The 25,976-nt window shown below is 52.6% G+C and overlaps 1 protein-coding gene and 1 long non-coding RNA gene across 4 annotated transcripts; one reads left to right on the top strand and one right to left on the bottom strand.

Moving 5' to 3' along the window:
• Myo1c (myosin IC) lies at positions 1 to 23,866 on the bottom strand. Of its 3 annotated transcripts, none has more exons than XM_047544555.1 (32): positions 23,653 to 23,866; positions 17,009 to 17,164; positions 16,783 to 16,898; positions 15,968 to 16,166; positions 15,803 to 15,883; positions 14,209 to 14,388; positions 14,026 to 14,124; positions 13,710 to 13,823; positions 13,556 to 13,627; positions 13,031 to 13,150; positions 12,826 to 12,908; positions 12,506 to 12,611; positions 12,313 to 12,393; positions 11,949 to 12,040; positions 9,375 to 9,469; positions 9,251 to 9,297; positions 9,057 to 9,137; positions 6,380 to 6,485; positions 6,172 to 6,289; positions 5,277 to 5,390; positions 5,123 to 5,199; positions 4,692 to 4,760; positions 4,509 to 4,593; positions 4,246 to 4,405; positions 3,880 to 3,963; positions 3,090 to 3,183; positions 2,747 to 2,802; positions 2,470 to 2,605; positions 2,321 to 2,391; positions 2,140 to 2,237; positions 1,926 to 2,025; positions 1 to 1,295 (listed from the first exon to the last, which is right to left on the bottom strand). In XM_047544555.1, the coding sequence occupies exons 1-32, from the start codon at positions 23,725 to 23,727 to the stop codon at positions 1,269 to 1,271; spliced, it is 3,192 nt and encodes a 1,063-aa protein (XP_047400511.1). In that variant the 5' UTR covers positions 23,728 to 23,866; the 3' UTR covers positions 1 to 1,268. The 3 variants fall into 3 exon arrangements, with proteins under 3 accessions (XP_047400511.1, XP_047400513.1, XP_047400512.1); XM_047544557.1 differs by lacking the exon at positions 23,653 to 23,866 and adding an exon at positions 22,768 to 22,921; XM_047544556.1 differs by lacking the exon at positions 23,653 to 23,866 and adding an exon at positions 18,439 to 18,889.
• LOC124979803 (uncharacterized) lies at positions 19,805 to 22,261 on the top strand. Its single transcript, XR_007107695.1, has 3 exons — positions 19,805 to 19,988; positions 21,981 to 22,046; positions 22,138 to 22,261. It is a non-coding gene; the product is annotated as an uncharacterized LOC124979803 (long non-coding RNA).
• Positions 23,867 to 25,976: the final 2,110 nt, after the last annotated feature.

The raw sequence follows: 25,976 nt of genomic DNA, 5'->3' as shown, positions 1-25,976 counted from the left end.
TTGGCAAACACATATTGCTTTATTTAGTGTTTCTCTGGATTGCAAAAGTGTCAGCAGTGGGCTGAGACCCCTGGAGGGCACGGAGGCAGCTGGGCAGCCCCCAGGCCCTCTGGGACAAAGGGGAAGCAGCAGAATGAGGTGATGCCCCTGCCAGCCCCTTCCCCATGCACACAGGCCAGGCAGGGACCTGGGGCCAGTAAAGGCCCTAAATCCTTGAATTGGGTCCAAAGTGTATGGGAGACAGTTGTCACCCTAAGGCATGAACTCAGGCAGAAGTGTTCCTCCTAACTAGTGGCCCCCAAGGGTGACTGCTGGTCAGGGAGCCAGATGCACACTTAAGACATGACCCATATTTTATGGGGCTCCCTGTCCCTGGGAGTGGCAGTGAAGTGTGTTGAGGATGGGGCTGCAGTCCTAGTTTTGCCCCAACCTACAATATCACTTTGGTCAAGTCCCTTTTACTCTTTGGGCCTCTGTCTCTAGCTTTGTCCTCCCAGGTAGCTAGACTACATAATCTGAGTTGTCCAAATTTTATGGTTTAAGACTTCTTTTCCCACCACAGGTTGCCCTCAGATTGGAGATGATATTAAAAGGGCATTTTTTTCATACTGGGGCTTGAACCCAGGGCCTCACATATGCTAAGCATGCGTTCTACTGTTGAGCTACACCCTCAGACCCTAAAAGGGCATTCTTAAGGCAGGAAGAAGGCAGGCAAAGGTTGTGTCAGCCCCCAGGTGGAGGTCAGAGAGGGTTGCAAAAGGTACTTGTGGGCAGACAGACAGTCAGACAAGGTGCCAAGGGAATGAGGAGAGGGTGGCCTGGCCAGGGGAGAGGGTCCATAGCCCAGCCCACCCAACCTCTCAGTTACATTCCTTGCCCTGTTTAAGTCAGGAAAAACACATCCAGTGTGTCTTGGGATAGGAAAATGGCTTTTTTTTTAAAAAATAGTTTCCTATAAAGCATCAAAAAATCTCAGAGAAAATCTCAGCAAAAATTCCCTTCTCTCACATATTTGGCACCAGCATTGGGCTGGCATGGCTTGCCCTGGCTTTCCTATTGCTGTGGCCCGGCCTGGCCCACTCCTGGGGTAGCTCCTTGGCCCCTGCTGCTCCCTCAAGAGAGGAGTGAGCAGGAGGCAGGAGGCTGCAGGTGGGCTTTGAGGTGTCCCTGGGTCCCTGTCTGGAAGCTTGAGTCTTTGGTAACTGGGAAGGGGAGAATGGGATAAGCAAAGCATTGAGAGTTGGGAGGGGGTCCAGTGGGCACCTTCATCACCGAGAATTCAGCCGTGGGGCCACCTGTGGAGATGTGGGAAAAATCAAGTGGTGAGTGGGTGGCAGCTGTTCTGGGTACTTGTCCCAGGTTAGATACAGGTAGTAGCAGACTGGGGGATCTAGTGGCCTTACTTCTGGAAACTCCAGTCCTAATCCCATAGGAATACCTGCTGCCTTAGCCACAAAGGGGGCCCTCCTCCCATCTAGTCCACCATCAATCAACCTGGATCTCCCCTACAACTTCATACTGTTGGGGTTTTTTTGTTTGTAGTACTGGGGAATGAACCCAGGCCAACTCAGTGCTGTACCACTGAGCTACACCCCCAGCTCTTTTTATTTTTTAAGAAAAAGGTTGGCCTCAAACTTTGATTCTCCTGCTTCAGCCTCCCAAGCTGTGCGTGCCACAGTGTCCAGCCCTCTGCTGCCATTTTTATGACCCTCTACCTCACGGAAGCTCTCAAAGGCCCCTCTGTCTGGCCCGTCATGGATGGGCAATGGGATAAAGCGGGTGGTGGTATGGTGCCCTTTGGATGGAAACCATGGGTGAAATGCCCAGGCTCTGCCCAGCACTGCCAAGGAATGCTTGGCCACTGGAGGCTCCAACCTAGCTCAAGGACTATCAGAAGGAAGTAGGGTGTTGCATGCTGGCCTTACCACAGCCAGGTGCCCATTCTTGGCCTTGGTGATAAGTAGCTCTGAGCCGGGCGTGAAGTCAATGATGCCATCCCTGCCAGGCCCCCCTGCAAATGTGATGCTAGAGGGAAGGGAGCAAATAAGGACTTTTTCACAGAGACAGACTCTTTGAGGTGGGTCCTTGCCCTGTCCCCAAGTGCAGGAACAGCCCACTCACCACCCCCATCGGCCTTACCTGCCCTGGTTGATGTTGATGTTGTTCACACGATCCGCACTGAGGGCTGTCTTGGTGAGTGTCTCAATCACATGGTCACTCTGCAGTACCACATCCCCCTGAATGGCCAAGACAGAAGAAGGAATCAAGCCCTGTCCTGAACTAGAGAACCCCTCCTACCTCCCAAGCCCTAAAGGGGCACCTTCTGCTTATTGTCTTCACGCTGCACATGAAGCACAAAGAGGCTATCACTCAGGCTGCTGACGGAGATTCCTAAGGGGGAAGGGCAGAGGTCAGAGATGAAAGGTCGGAGCAGGGTCCCTCCCTATGCAGCCCTGGACTCTGGCTGACCAGTCAGGTTGGCGTAATCGATCCTCTGTTTGACTTTGGCATCCTCCACGATGACCACGGCGCTGGGTGTGAGCAGTAGCTGCCGGGAGCGAGGCTTGTAGCCCTTGCGGTCATATTTCACTACTGGCACAGCATACTGAAGACAGAGGGCAGGGTGAGGGACAGGGAAGGGACTAAGGGGCTCTTGGGATGACCTTATTCTCTACCTGTGCCCTAACCGACCCGCTTCCAGATCTTGGACTACAGACTGGACTAGTGATTGCAGGCAGGGTCTCACCTGGATAGATTCAGAGCCTAGGGCCTGTAGCACTTTGGGACTGATCTCATCTGTGCCTGCAAACCAGATGGGGGAGAGGGCAGTCAGAGAAGGTGAGAGGGGAACAGGATGATTTTATTTGTTTGTTTGTGGTACTGGGGATTAACCCAGGGGTGCTTAACCACTGAGCCACATTCCCAGACCTTTTTACTTTTAATTTTGAGACAGTCTCACTAAATTGCCCAGGCTGGCCTTGAACTTATGTTCCTCCTGCCTCAGTCTTTCAAGTCACTGTGATTACAGGCATGCATCACTAAACCTGGCCATTATGGAAGGTTGGAGGATTGAAAAATCAGGGGCTCACCAAGCCGTGTGCTGATGAAGAGTCTGGGGACACTCTGGGGGTAATTATCCTTCTTGCCCTTGAAAATCTCACTAGCCACCGCCTTTTGCTGCAGCTGAGGAGACAAGGGGAGTGGAGGAGTGTTATAAGGGGTGGGGAACACGAGGGACATGCAGGCCAAGACAGAAACCAGGAAGGCCTCCCTTACCTGCTCTCAGGTCCCCCAGGAAGCTGAGACCAGCCACCACTACTCTTATAATCCCCTCTCTCTGCCTTCTCCTACACCAACCAAGGCAGAGTGCTCCCCAGAAGGGTCACAACAGCACTGTTAGCATCCAGGCCTGACTTTGGGAATGATTCTCCAAAATGATTCCCTACCAGGCTCTGGAGTCCCCAAATTCAGTTCTGGCTTGGAATCTTGTAGAGGGCTGATTGCTAAATATTCAAAGCTATTACAAGTTATCTGAATTGGGTGGGTGCTTTATCATCACCCAATACTGTGTTTGCAAATACAAAGCACATCAACCATCAGTGTCTGACTCCATGTCTATGGAAGATATTACCCATTGATAACAGTGAATCTGGAAACTTTACAACATGGGGCAATGGGCAACTCAAGTTGAAACAACCCACTATTTGCCTCCTATAATCTACTCCAGCCTCCACTTTATGAGGTCATAGGGGCCTGGGATCTATCTGAAGTTATAGGGTAAATCTGAAGTAAAATGCTTCCCCAGGCCAGCATTCTTCATTTGATGCCTGCTTCTCCTGAACCCCACTGCCTAGTCCTTGCTGCCTTCAGCTCCCACACCTGCTGCTTCCACTCAGGGCTGATACTCCGGCAGTACTTCCAAACCATGTTCTTCATGCACAATTCCCGTAGAAGCTCTGAGGCCTATGGAGAAGAGAAAGGTCAGAGTATTTACCCAGTCTGGCTCCCTAAACTCTGAGGACCTCCAACATATGCCCACCAAGTCTTTGTACAAGTAATGTCTTCTCAACTTGACAGCTCTTCTGGTCCTGAGTGCTTTCTCTCTAAGAACTCATTCTTCATAGCCCTGCTCCATTTCCCCTCCCTTTCTGGGTCCCCACTAATCACCCCTCTGACCACATGATAATTGGACACCTCTGTCAAGTGTTTTGATGGTCTCTAACTCAGCTGGGAGGACCCACTGACCTCACGCAAGGCAGGTGGAGGTGTGGGCCAGGAAGAATCCAGGACATTCCGGGGCAGCTGCCGCCGCAGGTTAAGCAAAAATGAGGTGCGAACATGATCCAGGAAGAAGGCATTCTCAGGACAACGGGGTGCATGGCGCAGGATAAAGCCACGGATGAACCTGGGGGTGGCAAGCCAAGAAGGATTGGGGTGAAAAGTCTGGCAATAGCACACCCCCATACATCCCTTATTCTGTAGCCCTCTCATGTTGTCCCCATACTCACCGCCGGATGGTCTGTGCTGCCCACTTCCTCTTGGCTGCCTTCCTTCGGCCCAGTGTTCCACGCCACCATGACTGGATGCAAATGGCTGTGGGGACCACAGATGGCTGACCTTGTATCTCCTCATTGCGGTGGACCACCCTAACCCAAGACCCTGCCACTCCGAATACCCCTGGGTCCCCAAACCTGATCGCTTCACCCGGAGGAATTTCTGCCGCCAGTGAAAACCCTTCCAGGCTGCTTGGATCTTCGTGGCTATGGTTGAGGAAAGAATTCAATGGGCTGGAGATCAGGGTCACCAACTGGGAGCCTGGCACTGTCAGAGCTCAATGAGTGGCATAAATGAGGGAGTGGCTGAATGAGCTACTGTGTACAAGTTGAAATGAGTTAGAATAAATGAAGAAAAGCAAATGAATGTGGGAATATGCTCAGAGCTTGCATCTAGAGGCCAGCCTGCAGGCTGGAATAGTGGGTGTTGGGGCTGGGGCTGGTAAGGAGGTGGGGGAGCTGAATGTAGGTGGGGCAGACTTCCTGAGAAGGAATCCAAATGCAGTGACTTCTTCCCTCTTCCCCAGAAGGGACACCAATGGGGCAAGAAGGATGGATCTCCCTCTCACCAAGGCTCTGCCGCCGGACCTCCAGGGCATCCTCTGTGGCAAAGAGGGTCTTGGGGAAGCGTATAAAGATCTTGGTCCTGGGAGAACAGTGATAATCAGCCCCTTGTTGCCATCTCTCATGTCCACCCAGCCACCAGGAATAGGTACCACTCACCTGCCCATCTTGTACTCTTCTGGCTTGTAGCCAAGGTGTCTGACCAGCACAGCCACACCATCCTGGGGCTGTCCTGCCCATGTGGGCCATGTCTCTGGGCACAGTGATTTGTACCTGGAGACATGAGAAACAATATGCACCCAGCTACACACCAGCTGATACTCTTCTCTGGAGGTCCCTACCAGCTTTTCCTGGGCACCTCCTGGCTATTCCTACTGACTTGTTTGCAGCTCACAGAAGGCTGGGGGTAAGCATTTTAAAGATGAGGAAACTAGGTATTCCCATCTACCTAAGACCAAGGAATAGAAAGTGGCAGAGATAAGTTGAGTGCAGTGGCACATGCCTGTGATCCCAGCTACTTGAGAGGCTACAGAAGAGAGGATCATGACTGGGCAAGTTAGGGACACCCTGCTTCAAAATAAAACTGGGTTGGGGGTGTAATCAACGATAGACCACTTGCCTAGCATGTGTGGGGCCCTAGGTTCAATACCCGGCACCACCACCAAAAAAGAGAAAGAAAAAGAAATTCGCAGAGATGGAATTCTGATTGATTCCCCAGGCCCGTAACTCTGAATAACCACAAAACTGCTTTATTCTCTGAGTTCCCTCTGGCCCCAACCCTTTTCCATCTGTTTCATGATAGGCTTGTGGATGTGTGCCTCCTGTACCCTCATCAGGTGCTTCAGGAGGACAGGGCCTACTGGAAGCCTGGTGTGTTCTCTCTTCCAAGGATTACACTGGTTCTGCAGCACGAAGTGGTTCTCAGCATGGGTCCCAGAGCAGCTCAGTCTCTGCGTCCTCATCTCTAAAACCTGACTATGAATGCCTATCCTCCTTAGTGCAGCTCAGGAGTTCCCTCCCGCCCCTTTCCTACTTGCGAGAAGGCCCCGCCCACCTCTGCAGGAAAGCCTCGTATTTGCGGCGATAGGCAAAGCCAGCTCTGCGCACGCGCAGGTTCTCCATCAACCCCAGGTACTTCACCTGGTGCCGTATCAGTACCTCGTCAAAGCGGCCTGGGGGAAGGGTAAAGGGTTGGTTAATCGCCGGTCATCCCTGTAGGGGAGGCCCAGACCCTGCAGCCCTGTCGGAGCGGGAGGACCTACCGGGCTGTTTGGCGTCATTAGGCTTGATGCAGCGGATGTAGGCAGGCTCCTTTGACTTCAGAATCTCTACCAGCTGTAGGAGGCTCATCTTGAATTGGGTGGCCACCTGGCGAGTCCGGGGGATGGAAGGTTGGTCTGAGTGGGGCTAAGGTCGCTTACCCCTGTGTGGGCACACCCTACCCCTGAAAAGCTGCTGACCCCTGCAGTGGCCCTCCTCTCTGCTTGGCCCTTACTTCTTTCTACTACCTCTCCTTCACAACAGAAGAAGGGGTCAGTCAGACTCTGTACCACATCCCTCTGACTGGGTTAGAGACCTTAGTTTAGGCATCTCACTCCAGTCTAAAAATTCTGCGTAAGTCCCTGGCAAACTCCATTCTGTACCTCCCTTTTGCAACCACTCTTCCCACAACTTTAGAGCTACATTTCTAAGCAGCAAGTCCTATACCTATGCATTCAACTACTATCTCTATATGTTGCTCTGCAGGGCCTTCAAGGATCTCAGGCCTGTAAAGAAGCAGATTCCTTATCAAAAATTTGTAATCTCTTGTGGTTGTATTAATAACAGGGGTGAACCAATCACAGTGGTGCATGCCTATAATCCCAGCAAATCAGGAAGCCGAAGCAGGAGAATAATGAGTTCGAGGGTAGGCTGGGTACTTTGTGAGATCCTATTTCAAACAAAACAAAATAAAACTGGGGCTGTAGCTCAGTAGTAGAGTATTTGCCTAGCATACACAAGGCCCTGGATTCAGTTCTAGTACCAGAGAAAATAAATAATAGGGGCATGTGTGGAGGTTCTGGGAACACCAATTAGGGACAACTCATTAGTCTGTGGGGGTAAAGGGAATCTGGAAAGATCTTCTGGCAAAGACCCTAAAATGAAATTAAAAGGATAAGTAGGAAATGGCTGGACAGAAGATAGGCCATGTAAATTTGCATGCCTGTAAATTCAGTACTTCAGGAGGCTGAAGCAGGAAGACCTCAAGTTGAAGGCCAGCCTAGGCAACTTATCAAGACCCTGCCACAAAATAAAAAATAAAAAAGGGATGGTGGTATAGCAGTGGTAGAGTGTCATTGGGTTCAATTCTCAGTACTTCACATAAAAGAAAGGGGTAAGAATGGCAGTCCAGGAAGAGAAATGACCTTAGCAAAGGGTTGACATATGCTGGGAGCTACAAGTCAGGTTATAGAGGCAAGCAGTGGTAGTATCATGGGAAAATCATATTGAACATATTAGATTTTATCCCTGTGGGAAGTAGGGAGCCAATGAGGAATTCAGAATGATGGAGTGACCAAAAAGAAAAAATGCAGTTTGGAATATCTCTACTGATGTATGGAAGGTGGATTGGTAGAAGCAAATGGGATGCCAGGAAACCAGGGAGGAGGCTGGCTGGCGTGGAGAAGAGACAATGATCAGTAATCTGGATCAGTGGTTATGTGGAAGGGACCAAGAGGAAGGAGTTGAGAAGTACTCTGGCAATAGGCAAGATCTAGTGGTTGGACAGGGGAGAGTGAAGAACAAGGGATGGTGACTAGGTCCCTGGCCTGGAAGATTGGGTAGAGGGTTATCTCTGTCCTGAGTTAGGGACACAGAATGAGCAAGGCTGGGGGACTGGGAAACCAAGGGCCCACTTGGGGAGGTGGGAAGGAAATCATTGGATGCATAAGTCTGTGGTTTCCTGGAGAGGCCTGGAGAAAAGTGGGTGGACAAGCAACCTGAGTGGGAGAAAATGGGGTCAGGAGGATGAAGGTACACGGGGTGAGGGAGAGTGAACGCAGCAGGGAGCAAGCAGGGTCCCAGGATGGCAACACAATGCCTTGGTGCCCACCCTGGCAAGCATGTCTCTACCTGCAGTATTCCAGCTTCTACCTCCCTACTGATCTCTTTACTAACCAGGACTACCCTGACCCTCCTCTGCAAGCCCAACAGTCATGTCTCTGCCCTCAGTTCCACAGAGATCTTCTGGCATCCAGCACCACTGGCCACACCTTCCTTTTAGTCCTTCTCCTCTGTGATGTTAATTTCCTGCTGACCTCCTTTTTTGGTCTGTGTGTGTCTGTATTAGACCCTCTTGCTGCCTACGGTGCCCCCAGTCACAGGTCCATCAGACTGAAATGCACTTTCTCATTCTGAAGTTATCTCAAATACTTGAACTTCCAGGGAGCCTTCCCCAACCACCGCCACGCCCCAAGAGGTGGCTATGTCCTCTCTTCTGTGCACATTTCTGTGAGAACACTTTTTTTTTTTTGCACTTATGAATGTGTATTTGTTCCTGGGGATGGAACCCAGAGCCTCCCAGATGCTGGCAAGCACTCTACCACTGAGTTACATGTCCAGCTGCACATCTTTGCATTCTCAGTGCTTAGCAACATCTGTTACAAAGTGTCTGCTGGGTGAACACTCACAGGCACCCACGTAGAAAGGTGTACACACATGGATTCCCCACAGTAACAGGCACACACAAACAAGTCCACACCTAAGAGACAGGTGGGCACACAGGCATACACTTGTAAGCAGGCAAAGATGCTCCAAGGGGCATCTCCTACAGACACACAAAGACGTGCACACAGGCACCAACAAACATGCTCACATGAACAATGCCAACTCCAGGCCCATGTGGGCACTCATCCATGCTCAGGTACACACACGCCCCCTCATGTCCCACAGCCTCCGCACCGTCTCTGGCCGCTTCTTATCACTGAGCTCACTCCGGTCAAAGCACTGGCTCATAATGGGATTCTTTGAGCTGCACATGGTCTATGGGGACAGAACAGAGGGTTAGAGTAGGAGCAGAGGCAGACACAAAAGATTCCTGGGCACAGGGGCATACAGAGCTGTCCCCCACCCTGTCACCCCCATGTCTTCCTCACCTCCTTCAGGTTCCGGAAGAGAAGGTCGTTGTTTTTATCCAGAAACCCTGTGTGGAAACAGTAGATGAGGGGTGAGGGAGAGCCCCTCCCAGTCCCCAGGGGTAGTCAGCCTCAAGATCCTCACCAGTCACGCTGTAGGTCACCTCCCCGGCATAGTGCAAAAGGCGGAACTCCCCACGGCCTAGAGATTTCCTGGTCCGCTGGTCAGCCAGCTTGTGCCTGGGGGAGACAAGGACATGAAGCTACAAATTGCTGACCTAAGCCATGCCCCTGCTTGCTGAAGAGATCTCAGCAAGGAACCAGCACCCAGTAGGGAGCAGGTGTGCCCTGGGGCTGCCTTGCAACCCACAAGTCATGTGACAGACAGGGCAGGGCATCAGCCCCTCTGCATGATCTTCAGGGAGGTGGAATGCCTTGCCCAGGGTCACACAGTGCCAGGACCTAGGCCTCCGGACTGCCAGGCACACAGGGTGGAGGGCTAATTTCATTGCCTCCAAACTGCTGCATTACTCTGCACAGAGTGAACTGCCTACTATATTTTCAGAATGGAATCTGCCAAGAAATTACTTAAACTTTAAGTATGTTTATATCCTTTAGCCTATTTTCTACTTTTAAGAACTGTTCTAGGGCTGGGTTTTGGCTCAGTGGCAAATCGCTTGCCTAGCATGCAGGAGGTCCTGGGTTCCATCCCCAGACCTGGAAAGACAAAACAAAAAACTATTCCAAACAGATTAACCAGAGATACAGGCAAAGATTTAAGACACAAAGATGTCTGTGACAGCCCTTAGTTATTCTAGCAGAAATCTGGAGGCTGGCCAGGGCTTCCAAAGGCTGAGTGAAAACCACGGGCTGTTCATGAGTTAGAACCATTGGAGGAAGCATTTTGAGGGAATTTTTCTGTTTGATAATACAGGAGAATACTGAGGATATAACATTATCCTGAGCCTTATGCACAATAAGTTCTTGACTATGAAAAAAAAATATAGAGAAAAGAGCAGGAAAAAAAATGCCTCAAATTATTAACAATGATGGCCTCTGTATGACAGGGTTTTTTGAGGCCATTCTGCACATATTCCAGGTTTTTAAAATGAGCAATATTATTTTTACAATCAGAAGCAAGCTTTTTTTATTGTTTGTTTTTTTTTAACTTCTATTTTTTCTTAATACCAGCAGCTCTCCTATTGAGCTACTGAGTTACACTTCCAGATCCGCCTTTTTTTTTTTTTTTTTGCAGTGCTGGGGATTGGACCCAGGGGCTTGTGCTTGCAAGGCAAGCACTCTACCAACTGAGTGATATCCCCAGCCCTCCAGCCCTTTTAAATTTTTTAACCATTTTTTTTCTTTACAGCACTGGGGATTGAACCCAGGGTACTCTGCCACCAAGCTATACCCCCAGAACTTTTTTTTTTTTGGGTGGGAGATATTAGGGATTGAACCCAGGGGTACTTTACCACTGAGCTTTATCGCCAGCACTTTTTATTTTAAAATTTTGAGACAGGGTCTCGCTAAGTTGTTTAGGGCCTAACTAAATTACTGAGATTGGCCTTGAATGTGTAATCCTCCTGTTTCAGTCTTCTGAGCTGCTGGGATTACATGTATGTGTCACCACACCCAGCAACACCCTCAGTCTTTATTTTTTATTTTGGGGCAGGGCCTCACTAAGTTGCTTAGGGTCTCACTAAGTTGTTGAGGTTGGCCTTGAACTTGAGATCCTCCTGCCTCAGCCTTTCAAGTTACTGGGAATACAGGAATGCATCATGGCACCCAGTTCCCTTTGCTACTTTCTGAGAAAGGGTCTTGCTAAAGTGTCCAGGCTGATCTCAAACTTCTGATCCTCCTTCTGATCCAAACTTCTGATGCCTTCTGATTATAGGTGTGTGCTACTGTGCCTGACAGAAGCAAGTTTTTAATATGTTATTAAGTAAACAATGGTCAAATGTTTGGCATTCAACAGCCCCAGGACTGAGTCTCAGCTCTGCAAGCTACCTGTGAGATAAGCTATCTGGGGCACTTCACTGTCTGAGTCCTGCTAAGAAATGGGGAAAAACAACAAGAATGCCTCCTTAAAAGAATGCTTATAGATTAAGAGATGATGTGCACAAAGTACACAGGACGAATTGAGACAAAGGTACTTGCTTCTGTTTCTACTCCTTCTTGCTTTTAAATAAAAAGCAAGTCCCAGCAGGGCATGGTGGTGCACGCCTATAATCCCAGCAACTTGGGAGGCTGAGGCAAGAGGATTGAGAGTTTAAAGCCAGTTTCAGCAACTTAGCGAGGCCCTAAGCAACTGCACGAGACCCTGTCTTCTGTCTCTAATAAAATATAAAAAAGGGCAGAGGATGTAGCTTGGTGATTAAGCGCCCTTGGTACAAAAAAAAAAAAAAAAAAAAAAAAAAAAAAAAGCAAGTCCCAAATAAGGAAGCTAAAAAAAAAAATCTTAGCAAGTTTCTTTATCAAAAAAGAGTAAGGAGGAAGCCATGCTCGGGAAATGGTGGCTTTGTGCAACTGTCCTTAATTTAATACTTTCCCTGTGGCTTTTGGGGTTGTGTTTGTGTATGTGAGGGATAAAACCCAGAACCTGGTAGGCATGCGCTCTACGCCCCCAGTCCTATAGCAGGAGTTAACCACGATGAACCCAGCCATCCATAGGCTTTGCCTAAGACAGCCCTTGCCCCAGCATCCCTGCCACCCTACGCACGTAAGGAAGTGCGGATGGTGCTTGACAGTGTCCTCCAGCTTCTCCAGGAAGGTCAGGTCTGTGGCCTCCCCAGGGCGCAAACACTCCTCATCCTACAGGAGGGGCACGGTGTGAGGGATGTATTATAGGAAGGGTTAGAGAGCACAGAAATTTCCAGGGTACTGTGAGGGGAGGCAAAGATGCAGGGGGAAGGAGCAGAGCATAGGGAGCCCCCATGGGGAGCTTCCAGACAGGTCAACATCCACCTTACCCTGCTCAGCCCCACACCCTATCCCTCTGTGAACTGGCCTGGAGAGAAAGGGAAAGGGGAAGATGGTCTCCCAGCTGGTCCACAACATGAGGCCTGGGGGAGCAGAGAACTCACCAAGATGGAGATGATGCCCTTGAACTTCTCCTCTACCAGATCACAGATAATCTTATTGTTGAAGTACTGAACAGGTTCCCACTGCAGGGAAAGGGAAGATGGGCATGGGCATCATCACAGGGTCCTGCACCCTCTCCCAGAGACCGGATGCCTGACTTTCTATGGCACAGGGGCAACTTAGGCTCGCACGCACCGCGATTCCCTCTGCTTCGTACTCTTCCTGTTCTGACTTGAGTGTCAGCTCAATGAAGAGCTGCTGCAGCTTCTCGTTGCAGTAGTTAATGCAGAACTGCTCAAAACTGTGAGGAAACAGAAGAGCCCATGGTAGCATCAGGGGACACAGGGACAGGGAAAGGACAGGACTAGGTCCCTGAGCAGTTGGGTAAGAGATGCAGAGCCAGATCCAGTTTGGCTAGGAGAGTCATCAAGCAGGAATGACAGGCAGGGGGACAGAGGAGAGAGACCAGGACAGGAAGACATAAGTGGCTGGCAAGGGGTAAGGGTGATGCTGACCTGTTATGTTGAAACACCTCAAAGCCATAAATGTCCAGGAGCCCAAGAACCGTGGTACTCCGCCAGCTGGGGCTCTCAGCATCCTAGGGCCAGTCATTCAACCAAAAGCATGGGTCTTGGTGTTTGCTACCCAGCTCCCAGCTCCAGCCCTCCCTGACAAGCCTCCCTATGACTGCCTTGGAAGCAGCATAGACCAAGTCCTCACCTTGGAAGCCAGTGACCTGTTGATCTTCCCAACCAGCCAGGTGAAAGTGCGACTGTACACAGCCTTGGCAAGAGCATCCCGTGCGTATGCAGCCTGCTCCAGGTTCAGTGGGCTCAGGAGCTGTAGCAAAGAGTGAGACTAGGATAAGTGCCACAGACACCCTTCCACTCCACCTCCCCTTTGTACTCAGGAAGACGACCAGGAAGCTCTGACCAGCCTGCCCTTGGGCCTCTAGTGAGCCTGGGTGTGGAGAGTGGTGGTGGTACTGGGACAGAAGTGGGGGACAAAGCACACCAGAGGGAAGGTGATATAGGAAGAAGTGATCATTCCTGGAGCTGGGAATCTTGATTCAAGCCTGACTTTGTCACCCTCTTCTCAAGTGACTTTGGCCATCTTACTGTGCCTCTGTGAGCCACCCATCCTACGTCCCTCCAGCACTGCTGAGAGGACCACTGAGCAGAACAGGAGGAGGGGGAATGATGGGAATGGGAGCTGCCTCTCACCAGTGACAAAGGCTTGGCTTACCTCTTCTCCCTTGGCGATGATCTTCCTGTGTGTCAGGGCTTCCCGCAATGTCGAGCCTTCCACACCAAGGAGCTGCCAAGGGAGAGTGGGCACAATGAAGGCGCAATCCCCCTGCCCCTGCTGCCTTCTCCTGCCCTCTGCCCACCACACACACCCTGGTTAGGTACTTGAGCTGGTTCTCAGTGGTGACCTGGGCATTACTCTCTTCATCGGCAGCAAAGTGAATATTGCCTAAATGCAGGACACTAGCCACGATGCTCAGCAGCTCCTGTGGGAGCAGAAAGGTGGCAGGTAGTGATTATAGAGGGGGACAGGAACCCCATGGGGGCATCTGGAGATGGTCAGATGGAACAGGGGTTAGATGACTCTTGGAAGAGAAGGGGGTTAGAGGAAGAAATGGGTTTTAAAAGTATAAGTCGATTTGTGGGGTATTATAGGAGGAAAGAGAGAGTCCCCAGAGGAGCCCTCACCTCCACTTCATCCTCGGTGAAGTCGATGACTGTCAACGCCTTCCTGACAACCTTCCAGTCACTCTTGTCATTGATGGAAGAGACTTTGGCGCACTGGCCCTGAAGAGGGAATAGCTTGGTTGTCAAGTCCTGGCATTGTGGCCCCTTGGTGGCACCTGCCTTGCCAGCTCTCCAACCACTCACCTTTACCAGGTACAGGTAGTTCTGGGGGTTTCGTTCTAAGCCCAGCCTGCGCAATGTCTCCTCCTCACCTCCCTCCAGTAGCTGATAGAAGACGTGGAAGTTCCGCTCCCCGTGATTCTGGTGTACTACTCGGGACTTCTCTAGGAGGTAACTGAGGATGTGGCCACCTACGGGGGCACCCTGTGGACAGGGCATGGCAAGGAAATTGGTCAGGGGACTGAGGAATAGTGCCTATCTTTCCCATACTCCCCCACAGACCTGGGCTCTAATTCTAGCTCTGCCACTAGCTATGTGGGCTCAGGCACATTACCCTTTCTGGCCTTAGTTTTTTCATCTAAAAAATGGGGAAATTCAGGGGCTGGGGTTGTGGATCAGTGGTAGAGTGCTTGCCTAGCATGTGTGAGGCATTGGGTTCAATCCTCAGCACCACATAAAAATAAATGAATAAAATAAAGGTCCATCAACAATGACAACAACAAACCAAAAGACAAAAACCAAAAAACAAAAAGAAATGGGGAGATTCAACTCCATGTATTTTGCAACTCCATTTGGGTACCTGACAGGTAACTCAAGTTCAAGAGGCTTGATATTGAACTCCTGATATCCCCACTCCTCAGACTAGCTTTTCTTTGTGTCTCCCCATCATGGTCAAGGGTAACTATATTCTTATAGTTGTTCAGGCCAAGAAGCTTATGGTCCTCTTAGACACTTCCTTTTTTCCATTTCCTCGATTCAATCATATTGAATCCTGCTGCCTTAACCTTCAAGACAGAATCCAATTGCTGTTTACCAGTTCCACTGCCACGGCATTGGTCTGAACCACTGTCATCTGTCACCTCCATTATTACACCAGCCTCCTAACCGGTTTCCCTGCTTGGCATAGTTCCCTTACCATCTATTCCCAACAAAGCAGCCAGAGTGACCTTTTCAGTAAGAAAGTTGGATCATGATATGCTTCTGTTCAAAACCCTCTGATAACCCCCTTCCACTCAGAGTTAAAGAAGTTTTTGTAAGGTTGAGGGTGTAGTTCAGTGATAGAGCACATGTTTAGCACACATGAGGCCCTGGTTTGATCCCCAGCATCACACACACACACACACAATCTTACAAATATCCAAAAGGGACTGTACCATCTGGCCTCCCCTCCTGTTCCTTGGCCTCTTGCTCTCTTCTCTGACCACATGTCTGGCCTTCTTGCTAACCTTGAGCACACCAAGCACCCTCTCACTGTGAGGTCTCTGCACTGGTCGTTCTAGCTGCCTGCACGCTCTCCTTTCAGGTAGCTGCCCTGCTTGCTCCCATCTCTGTCGAGCCTTTACTAAGCCACCACTTCTCAGAGAGGCCTACCCTATCTGCCTTATTTAAAATTGCAACTGCCCCTCACCTTTAACCTCATCTTATTTTCTGCTATGTTCTAAATTATTATTTTTCTGTTTATTTCCTATCACCCCAGGAGATAGGATTTTTGTCTGTTTGGTTTCACTGCTTTAACAGCAGTACCTGGAACAGTGACTGGCACACAGTAGGTGTTCAAAAAATACTGAGCCTAGTGAATGGGAAATCCCTTCTTCTGCTGTGATACACCCACAGGTACCTTAAAGTCAAACTGCACATCCATGTACTTCCCAAACCGGCTGGAGTTATCATTCCGAAGGGTCTTGGCATTTCCAAAGGCCTAGGAGTGGATGATGAATTAGGAACACCTGGCATTTGCTCCCTGTCCCTCCCTGCCTTCTTTCAGATGCTGCTGTCCCCTCACCTCCAGCACTGGGTTGCTCTGCAGTAAGCGGTCCCGCACAGCACCTCCTCGCTCAGGGGCTGGGCAGGTCTCTGCATAGAACTGTAGTAACCGCTTGGTGGCCTCTGTCTTGCCTGCCCCACTCTCCCCAGAAATCATCACTGCCTGGTCCCGGCGCTCTGTGCGTAGTGCACGGTACACAGTGTCAGCCACTGCAAACCTGGAGCACAGACCCATCAGAGAATTCAGGGGGTGGAAGACAGTGTGGCTGCAGGTGAAGCCCCACAGATAGGAGGTGCAAGGGCACTCCCATATTGGATTGGAGTTTACTTGTGGGTAGGATTAAGGGATACTCTTGAGGTTGGGGTTTGGGCGTCCTTCATTGGTGTGGACCAACGGAGATCCTTCACAGTAGAGGATGGAGACCACTTTCAAGTGGAAGATTGAGAGGATCACTCTACTCCAAGTGGGAGTGTTGGAGGTCACTCAGGTTAAGGTTGGGGAACTCATAGGCAGGATTAGGAGATCCTCATGAGTGGGGATCACAGGATCATCAGGGTTGAGAGGTCATGTCCAGGTAGAGTTGGAAGAATAAGTATGAGTGTGAGCTGGGGTTAGGGTTAGGGGTCCCACTCATTTTGAGTTGAGAGATTCATCTCTAGGTGAGGACTCAGGTAACTCTAGGGTGAGCAACTGTGGGGTTCCTCACAGATGTGAACAGTAATTCACCAAAGGGAGAAGTCAGGGATCATTTCAGAGTGAGAGTTAGGTGGGGTTGTCTCACATGAGGATGGCAGGGGAGGAGGTTCCTGCTGGAAGGGTAAGGGGTCACTTACAGGTGGGGTGGCACTTCATAGAAGCTGACACCACGGTAACGCTCCATATGCTGCCGGCTGTAAATCTGTAGGTCTCGGTAGGGGTTGACAGACACCAGGACAGGGCCAATGTAGGTCTAGTGGTCAAGAGAGGAGAGTCAGAAGTTTGTCTTAGAGGCCCCTGGTACCTCCTTCCCCTCTCAGCCCTGCTTCTGTGTCCCCAGCATCCCTCCCCACTTGGCCTCACGTAAATAAGGTTCTCCCGGAAGCGCCGCCTCAAGTTCTCGATGAAGGCAGCCTCACTGGTGAAGTTCTCCAGCAGCACGAAATCTTGCACCCCCACCCGGTCACGGGCAGTCAGGGCACTCTCCATGGTTACCCGCACCCCGTCACTGCCCAGGGCCTGCAGGGAATGGGCCATGGGAGAAGGTCAGAGTCAGTGGTTAAGACCACTCTCCTACCACGCCTGTAGGCCCAAGAGGGAAGGTAGGGGCGTGTGGACACAGAACACAGAACATTCTGGGTACAGAGGACCCAGGTAACAGAACACACGGAAGAAAAACCACATGGGACCTGGGCGCAGCACACAGGAGTACCCAGGGCCCAAAAGACATGGGAACAAGACCACAGATTTCGGGAAGGCACTGGTTTTGTGTGGAGAAAGGTGGGTCCTGGGAAGGAACTCCCTGAAAAAGGAGAAAGAATGCTATGTTGACCTTGGACAAATACCCTCCTCTCTCTGGGTTGCTTCCTTCTCAGGGAGGAGTTGAGTTAGACCAGGTGACCTCAGGTCCCATAGCTCAGGGCCACGTGTGACAGGTGCTTTGGAGGACAAACTCTCAGAGTGAATTCTGTAGCCAGGGTGGGGTCACTTTTGCAGCTCCCACTCCTCAGAGCTCCAAGGGTTGAGTGTTGCTTATGGACTAAGCAAGAGCTTCTCTCCTAAGGAGAGGGATTTCCCCAGGGGCCTCCAGCCCTAGTGGGACTTAACACCCACCCCAGAAGTGGGTGGCTCTCCCTCCCACAGCTGGGACCACTCCCTTCCCTCCAGCTGCTGGGCTCCCCAGACACCTCCTCCACTGGGAGTCCTAATAAGCCTCAGGAGGCCAGATTTTACCAGGGAAAGCCCAGCAGCCAATGTTGGGCGGGGAGGGGACAGGCTTAGCAAGACCCTCATCCCATACCCAAAGCTGAGATCCCTCTTTAAAAATCTGGGGTCTCGGAGAAATTGACACCAAGAGTGCCAAGGGTCAGAGAGGTGTAAGGTGGTGGTGGGGTGGGTGTGGATCCCAGAGAGGTCAGAAGGTCTCTTCTAAACACTGATGGCCCAGATCTCCGGCTGGGGGCACCCCTCCTCCAGGGCCTGGGGCCTGGCACTCCCAGACTTATCCCTCACCGCTCCACCCCAATCCCGCCCGAAGTTGCAGCCAAATACGGCCACAGTCCCCGCCCCTTTGCCCTAGGGTGAGGGGTCTCAGCTGTCCCCAGGAGCTATTCGCCTGGCCCCGGGTCCGAGCGTCCCGCGGCCCTCCCCACCTCGGCCTCCTCTCCCTGCAACTTTCTGGGACGTTTTTCCACCCGAAATTCCTGGGCCGCGTCCGCTTCCTGGCAGGGCCGAGGCGGCGCCGCTAGGCGGGGAGGCCCAGGACCCCCGCTCTGCCCACCACCCCAGCTCACCGACGCCCGGTAGCGCATCCTGCTTGACCAGCCCAGCGCCCGGCTCCTCTGCCCGCGCTCTCGGTCAGGGGCTCGGCTGCGGCGGCGGCGGCGGCGGCGTCAGGGAGGGAGGGACCGGCCCGCCCCCGCGCCGCCCCCTCGCTGGCCCCAGAAGCGCGGGACTGGGACCTAGCCGGCCTCCCTCGGAGCCCGGACCCCGGGGTCCCTCTCCAGCTGGCGGGAGCGGGGTAGGGGCTACGGGGTATTTCGGAACTGGAATGGAGGTGGGCGGGGGCGGGCGGGAGAGGGGGGCGGGGCTCCCCCGGGGCCGGTGCTCCGCCTGAGTCAGGTTTTCCAGGAGGGACGTCGTTGGTTCCAGGGTGGGGCCCGGAACCCGCGCGGCAGCCGCGTCTACACGGACCCGGAACTCACTTCCGGGCTCGTGTCTACACTACGCGGCCAGGCCAGGAGCGGGACGAGGGCCGAGGCCCGTGGGTCCCGGAGGAAACAGGATTTCCCTCCCCCCAGTACCAACCTCGAGGCTCGGGAAAGTTAAAAATAGAACGAAATGTCCAAATACGGCCCGCGCGCCTGGGCGGGCGGAGCCTGGATGCGGGACCTTGTCCACCCCCATACACACTCTGGGAGGCGGGCCCGGAGTCTTTAAGCCAGAGAAAATTTCTTTAGGTCCTTTCGTCAGGGTGGATCACACGACCCAGGAACAGGGACGGTCACAGGGTACCCCCTTTCTTTGCTCAGTGTCCCTGGCCCTTCTGGAGGCCTCGCTTTTCCTCTTGGGAAATCCACGTCCGACCTCTAACATTTGGAGCCAACATCCTTCTGCAACCTGGACATCCCACTCAGGTCTCTGCGCCCCAGGAATTCCTCCCTTTCTCCCTCTAGAGGGGGCCTTTCTGTCTTGTCCAGCGGGATCCCTGCACTCCTTCTGTCCAGTACGTCCTCTTTCTCCCCAAATCAGCCCCCAGCATCCTCTCTGGAGGCATCAGCCCTCCTTTGGCTGCGGAAGGGTTGGGGCGGATTCTGGCTCAGCTTTCATCAATGGTCAGGATAGTGATGGTTAGAGCTTTCAAAGGACTTGGGGTTTTTTTTGTTTTTGTTTTTGTTTTTTTCTCCCCAGTGGCGGGAATGGAACTCGGGGTAGGCAAGGGCTCTACCACTAAGCTACACTTCCATCCCCTCGGAATCTGTTCTTCATCCTTAAAATGAGGTTTAATACCTGCCAGAACTGTTGGAATAGGCTGCAATGAGCGCTAAGGCATTTCCCAGGCTCTCAACACCATTACCCTCTTCCCCTTCCTTCTCTCTGCCACAGTCATTTCACACATGCTTGGAGGCAGACTCGTCATACTTCTTATTTTGTGGGGAAAGCCCCTCGGGCGTGTCTATCAGTTACAAAGAGCTCTCAAGAACTTTACCCGTCCCTTGCCTGCCAGATAAGGAACCTGAGGCACATACAGGCAGACACTGACTTGTGCTAAGGAGGAAAGGTGGAGCCAGGACCCAAAGTCCCAGCACTCCCTACAGCCGGACCTGAGCTCCCCGGAGAGCGGGTAAGGCTGCGGCAGGTGCGGGCTGCAGCCTCGAGGGGAAGGCTCATTACCTCAAAAACAACAGCCTGGCCGGAGCTAACGCCCGGGGGGCCCCGCGAGGGTGCACCAGCTGGGAGATGGGGCCCTCTGGAGGGGGCAAGGGGACTGGGTGCCGCCGGCCACAGCTGGGAGATGGGTGAGAGGCGGTTTCAGGGCGAGAGGCGGCGCTCTCCGCAGTTTCCCTAGGTCTACAATCCAGAAAGGAGCCGGGAGACAATCTAGACTGAAGCCCACCCAGGAGGAGGAGTGCCTTAGAAGACCAAGGGGAAGAGGGTCCAAGGAGCCCCTAACAGAAGGTGGGCTCTGACCAGGGCGGAGGGGAGGGGCTGAGGGAGGCGGAGCTTCGCGGCCGCAGTGCCAGCCCCGCCCCACCGCGTCAAGAGGCTGGAATGAGGAGAATCCTCTAGCGGAGGGGTCCGGCGGGCTTTCCCCCATTGCAGGCCGCGCCGCTGCATTCTCGGGATGCCCGCTGCCGCCCCCGCAGCCACCGCCCGGCTGAGGAAGGAGGGGGCGTTGCCGCGGCCCGGCGAGCCTGAGCTGGCCACAGCCCCGGTCACCCCCACTGGCCTGCTCCTCTTCTCTGGGCAGTCGCGTGAGTCCAGAGAAAGGATAGGGAAGCGAAGAAACTAGGGTGCTGGAGACACCGCGAGTAGGGAAAGTGATTTGTTCAATGTCGCTAGACTTCACGGAGCGGGATTGGAACCTGGGAACCCGAACACTCTACTTCTGAAGGGCTGCCCTAATGCCTACATTCAGATTACAGGGATACTCTGCCAGGTTGTGACTTTTCTCACCGCCTCCCACCACCCCCCGTCAGTGTCATGTGACTTGATTGATGTGCAGACCATAGGGGTGGCAACTAGGGAACAGCAATTGCCCCCACAGTATGGTTGTAGGCCTATGGACTGGCAGCTGGCTGGGGTGCAACTACGGTCTCTGAGTGACCCAGGACTTATTTTCCAAAGGCATCTTTGGATTTCCTTCCACCTGGGGAGGTGTTTGTCACCACAGGGGATGGAGCCAACAAATACACTTCAAATACACAACAAATACACTTCAGCTAGTATGGGTCAGATGCCTCCAAGCCTGACCTCTGCAGAAATGGGGGAGAGTGGGCAACTGAAAATGTTCCCCCTGTCCACTCAGGGCCATGCAGTCTGGAGGGGCAGCTTTGAGGAGCCCCAAACTTATTTACACTGAGGCATCCTTATGGCTTCTTGGGCAATGAAAAGACAACCACAGCCTGTCTCACTGGCAACTCAGTGCTGGGCACAGAGCAGGCACTAAATTTAGATTTATCAAGTAAATCTTCAATCTGGGCTCAGGCTGCTCCACCAAGCACTGTTCCAGGTTTCAGGAAACTGTTGTGTGGGGAAATGGGGAGAAGGTAAGGACATTAGAGCTCTACTCCGATTGCTCAAAGGGCACTCTAGCTCCAGAACCAGTTATTTGCCCTGCCAGATACCTCTGCCTGGGGATCCAGCCAAAGTAAACAGAGCATCTTGCCCCCTAACAGAGAGCTGATCATCAGGACATCGTTTTAAAACGCTTGGTCTCCTCTCACTATTCTTTGCATTAGTTACAACCTGCTTAAACCTCTCACTCTGCTCCTTTATGACTGCTTCCGTTCTGAGCCAAGATAGCAGCTTGCTAACTGATCTTCCTACTGTCCTCTCACCAAATGCACATCCTACAATTAACATCTCATGTTAATGGAGTGAAAGTTTATAGGTCACCCCCACACACACATGCCAGGCCTGTTCAAGTCCCATCCGTCTGAACTCCTGAGGTCCCCACTGTCCTTAGTTTACCCCACTGCTCCTCATTCCTGTGTGACTGCAGTCCCTTCCCTCCCTGCCTCCCCTACCACTTCACACAGCCAGGAGGAGCTGCTGTTGCCCTGCCAGTCATCAGCCACACGTGGTTTTCTAAGCTGTGCCTTTGCACCTGCAGCTTTCTTGGCCCTAAACACTGCCTCACCACCCCACCGACTCTTAGTCATCCCTGAAGACAGCTCAGGTATCACCTCCAGAAGCCCTTCCTGACTTCCAACACAGTCCCCTCCTTATCGCAAGCGCATTCAGCACTAAACGTCTATTTCCTTTTCCAGTCTCTTCCAGGAGACTGCTCCAGTCCAGGACACACTCAGCAAGGCACCCAGTGGGGACTTAGTAAGCCCCTGTGAGCGCCTGCATGAATGAATGAATCTCAGAACCCATAAGTGTGAGCGGGAGGTCCCAGCGTCTGGAGTTGAATAAAATCGTGGGTCACCCATTCATTCTTTCATTCATCTTTTGAGCCCACCCGCCACACTCACCCGCCGGCACACACGGTCACTGACGCTGCTAGCTCTGAGGAGGCGATGGACGGGAAGGGGCGGGGCTCAGGGGACTTCTCCGGAACCCAGAGGCACAGAGGGCTGCGGGAGAGGCCCAAAGGGCGCTCTAGGTGCCCAAGTCCCACGACCGAAGCCGCCCTTCCCCGCCTTCACACTATTCGCTAGTAATCTTAAGTCCACACAAACTGAGTCCGGCGCCTCCGGGCCCTGGGACCCGCATGGGCCAGGCCAAGCTGATCTTAAGTCACAACCGGGCCAGAGACCCTTGCCTCCTCCACCGCATCTCTGGGTCGGCTAGGCGCCCGGTCGCTTGCACATTCCCCCAACTCACTAGGGAGCGGAGACCGCCCGGGACCACCCACGCGGCCGCTTCGCGTCCCACGCCCAGTCCCGCGTACCCACCGACTCGGCTCTTCGGGTGCGCTGGCCGGGGCCCGGCTGGGCGGCTTGGCGGTCTCGGAGTCCGCAGCCCCGGCACTCTCCCCGCCCAGGGCCCTCCAGGGGCCGGGCCGCCGCCTGTCGTCATCCCCGGCAGGGCCCAGACCCTGGCGCGCGCGCGCGCGCCCTTGGGCCCCGCCCCGCCCTAGCCTGCACTGGCCTAAGCCCTAGCCCGCATCCACTGAGGCTTGGTGCCGCACTCCTCAAATAAGCTCGCGGGATGAGGCGCGTCTCAGTCACACGCGCACACGCTCACGCCCTACTCCGGCAGAAGATCCGGCTCTCTCTGCAGCGCTGGGTTGGTGGATGCGTGGGGGTCCTCCCTTTTCATGCTAGGAGCCCTTTACATCCCGAGAGCAAACCAGCCCCTCTGCGTGCTAGGCCAGGGCAGTACTTCCCCCATTTCTAACTACCTCTTCTGCCTTCACCCAATTCTCCTTCCATTCTATTTGCATTGAATTCCGCAGTCCCAGTTGCGTGGACCGGGAGGGAAAGGGGAGGCATTAACTGTACTACGCACCTGTTTACGTGCATTACTCCTTTGACCTCAGAGTAGCACCCTCAGCTGCTTGTTAAGCTCGGTTCATAGGCACAGCCCACTAAAGTACAGGGAGCTGAAGGAAATATTCAAACTCATATCTCCGCTTTGAAGACTACTGAGTCTGGTGACCCTTAATAACTTTATCCCCTGCTTCCACTTAGTCCTTTTCCAGTTTCTTCACCCACCAAGGATCAGAACCCATTCTTACTGCTTATGTCTTTCCTTAGGGTATTCTTGAGAAAGAGAACTGTCCCGTCCCAGGGGAGACACTGCCACCCTTCCTCCCAGCCCAGAGCATCCCATCTTACAAGCTTGCATGGTCTGTGGGGATGAACCACGCGGATGATCTCCCCGGTGGGTATCAGCTCCACTTGCAGCGCCATTCTGCCTTGTGGAGAGCCAGTGTGCCGATCGCTGAGCACTGGGGCTGAGCAAATCTGCCTGTTCCCCTACTGGCGCTGACCGATGGAGGCCAGAAATCTACACTTTCACGCTGGGATGGCCACTTGGTTCTGCTTCAACTCCAGCCCCAAGGGATGTGGCTGGTCCAGCTCCTCAGGACACAGCTGGAGCAGTCCAGGTCTGATTGGGAGGCCTGTTGCCGGGAGGGTTGGGGCAGGAAGAGGAGGGGCTGAAGGATGGAGGAAATGCTTGTTGTCCCAGGTAACCAGAGGAGCTGATGTAGCCACCCATGGGGGACCCTGAGCTTCAGGCCAAAGGGTAGGCAGCCTTTCCCCTTTCTCCCAGCAGTTCCTTGACTGGGCTTCTCCCACTACCCACTCTGGTAATAGCTGGAAAATCCAGTGACCACTCCCCTAATTAGAGGCTTATCTTCCCCTAAGCCAAGAGAATTCCTTAATAGGCACTGCCCCTCTCGCATGTCCCTGCAACTTGGCTTTCTCTGTGAGCAACAGGTAAGTCACTTGAGTTTTTCAGATGGGATCTTGCTATGTTAGCCCAGTCTGCGCAAGTTTGCCTCCTTCCCTGCACCCCAACAACTAGGGACCTAACCCAGGGCCTCACTTAGCTAGTGCTCAACCACTGACCTATAGCTCCAACCCCAGCATACCACTTACTCCTGGGTTCAAGTGATCCTTCCAACTTAGCCTTCTGAGTAGCTAAATTGCAAAACTACAGACATGCATCACTGCTTTATTAGAAGCAGGGCTGGCCATCCTGGGCAGAGGGGATTGTTAAAAGGGGCAGGAGGGCACTGTGGGGAGGATCCTTTCCTACCCTCCTCGGTGACACACACAGGTTACTTTGGGAGGTTAGGTCCTGGGTTCCTAGGATGTGCAACTTCTACCTATTTGCTTCTTACTCTTCCACTGTACCCCCTACCCCCAGTGTTCCTGTTTTTCTATCTTAATTGTTGCTAAATCACAGCTGACACTTTCCTGGCCTGGGACTGGGCCCTCCAGTCTCCAGCCATTCCTTATAGGAAGTGAGAATGGGGAAGTGGATGGGGGAAACAGACCTTTCCAGAGGGAGAGGCTGGCATGGGAGGGGTTGGTATGTATTGGGCCTGTGCTGACACTGACAGCCCTATGGGCAGAGATCTTCCCCTAGGCACTTTTCCCTTCCCTCCCTGAAGCTTCCCCCACTCAGGAATGGCCTGCAAAGCTTCCTTCCTTCCTCTGGAAGCACATCTATCCAGGGCAGGCTCATCCCTGGTGGTAACACAAAGGCTCTTATCAGCCATGGAGCCAGGCGCAGAGACCCAGTACACACCAAGTCTCACATATTTCCTGTTTCCACCCAGCGGGTCAGGGGTGGGCCCAGAGCAGCCATATCCTGACTGCAGCCAAGAGGAGGGAGAGCAATTCCCTTCCCTTTTCCGCCTCTCAATCATTGCTGGCCTGACCCATCCCAGTCAAGGCGGGGGGTGGGGGGGGGTGGGGGGGGCAAAAGGAGGCCAGAACAGGAATATGGGAAGTACTAAGTGCAGGAGGGGAGAGTGAGCAGGTGGAGGAGAAAGGGAACTCCTGGGAACAGGAGGCCCTTGGAGTCAGTCCCAGGGTACATGAATTTGAATGGGGAGGTGAGTATAGTGTTTTTTTGTTTTTTGGCAACTGCTCTCTTCTCACAATAATCTTGTGAACAAGTTCATCATCTGTATTTTACAGACATCTGAGGCTCCTACGTGGCTAGGGTAGGGTAGGATTAAATATGGAACACTGATTCAGACCCCATTCCTGTAATTCTGGTCCAGTCCCCCATCATCAAAGAATCACACGTTAAAAGCGACATTTCTTATCACCCTCCAATATAACAGACAGAACATGGCTCATTAGAAACTGGGGAACAATTTTTAATACACATAGCTCCCAGGGTAGAGTACAGAATGTAGAACAACTGGAATGACTGTCTCAGGTCATAGGATAGATGTGACAGTCGCAGAGCATACTCCCTGAGGTATCTTCTGGGAGAACTATTAATCATCACCAGCAAAAGGCATTTGGCAGGAGTGGGAATAGGCTACATGGCACCTGGAGAATGTTCTCTGAAGCTCTTGGACCAGGTCCTCCAAAAAAAAAAAAATTTTTTTTTTTTTTTTTGGTACTGGGGATTGAACTTAAGGGCACTTAACCACTCAGATACATCCCCAGCCCTTTTATTTTTTATTTTGGGA

Source organism: Sciurus carolinensis, chromosome 3, assembly GCF_902686445.1.
Source record: "Sciurus carolinensis chromosome 3, mSciCar1.2, whole genome shotgun sequence".
Taxonomy (NCBI): Eukaryota; Metazoa; Chordata; class Mammalia; order Rodentia; family Sciuridae; genus Sciurus; species Sciurus carolinensis.
Note: the sequence above shows the minus strand (reverse complement) of the source record. Positions and strands in the feature narration are given on the sequence as shown.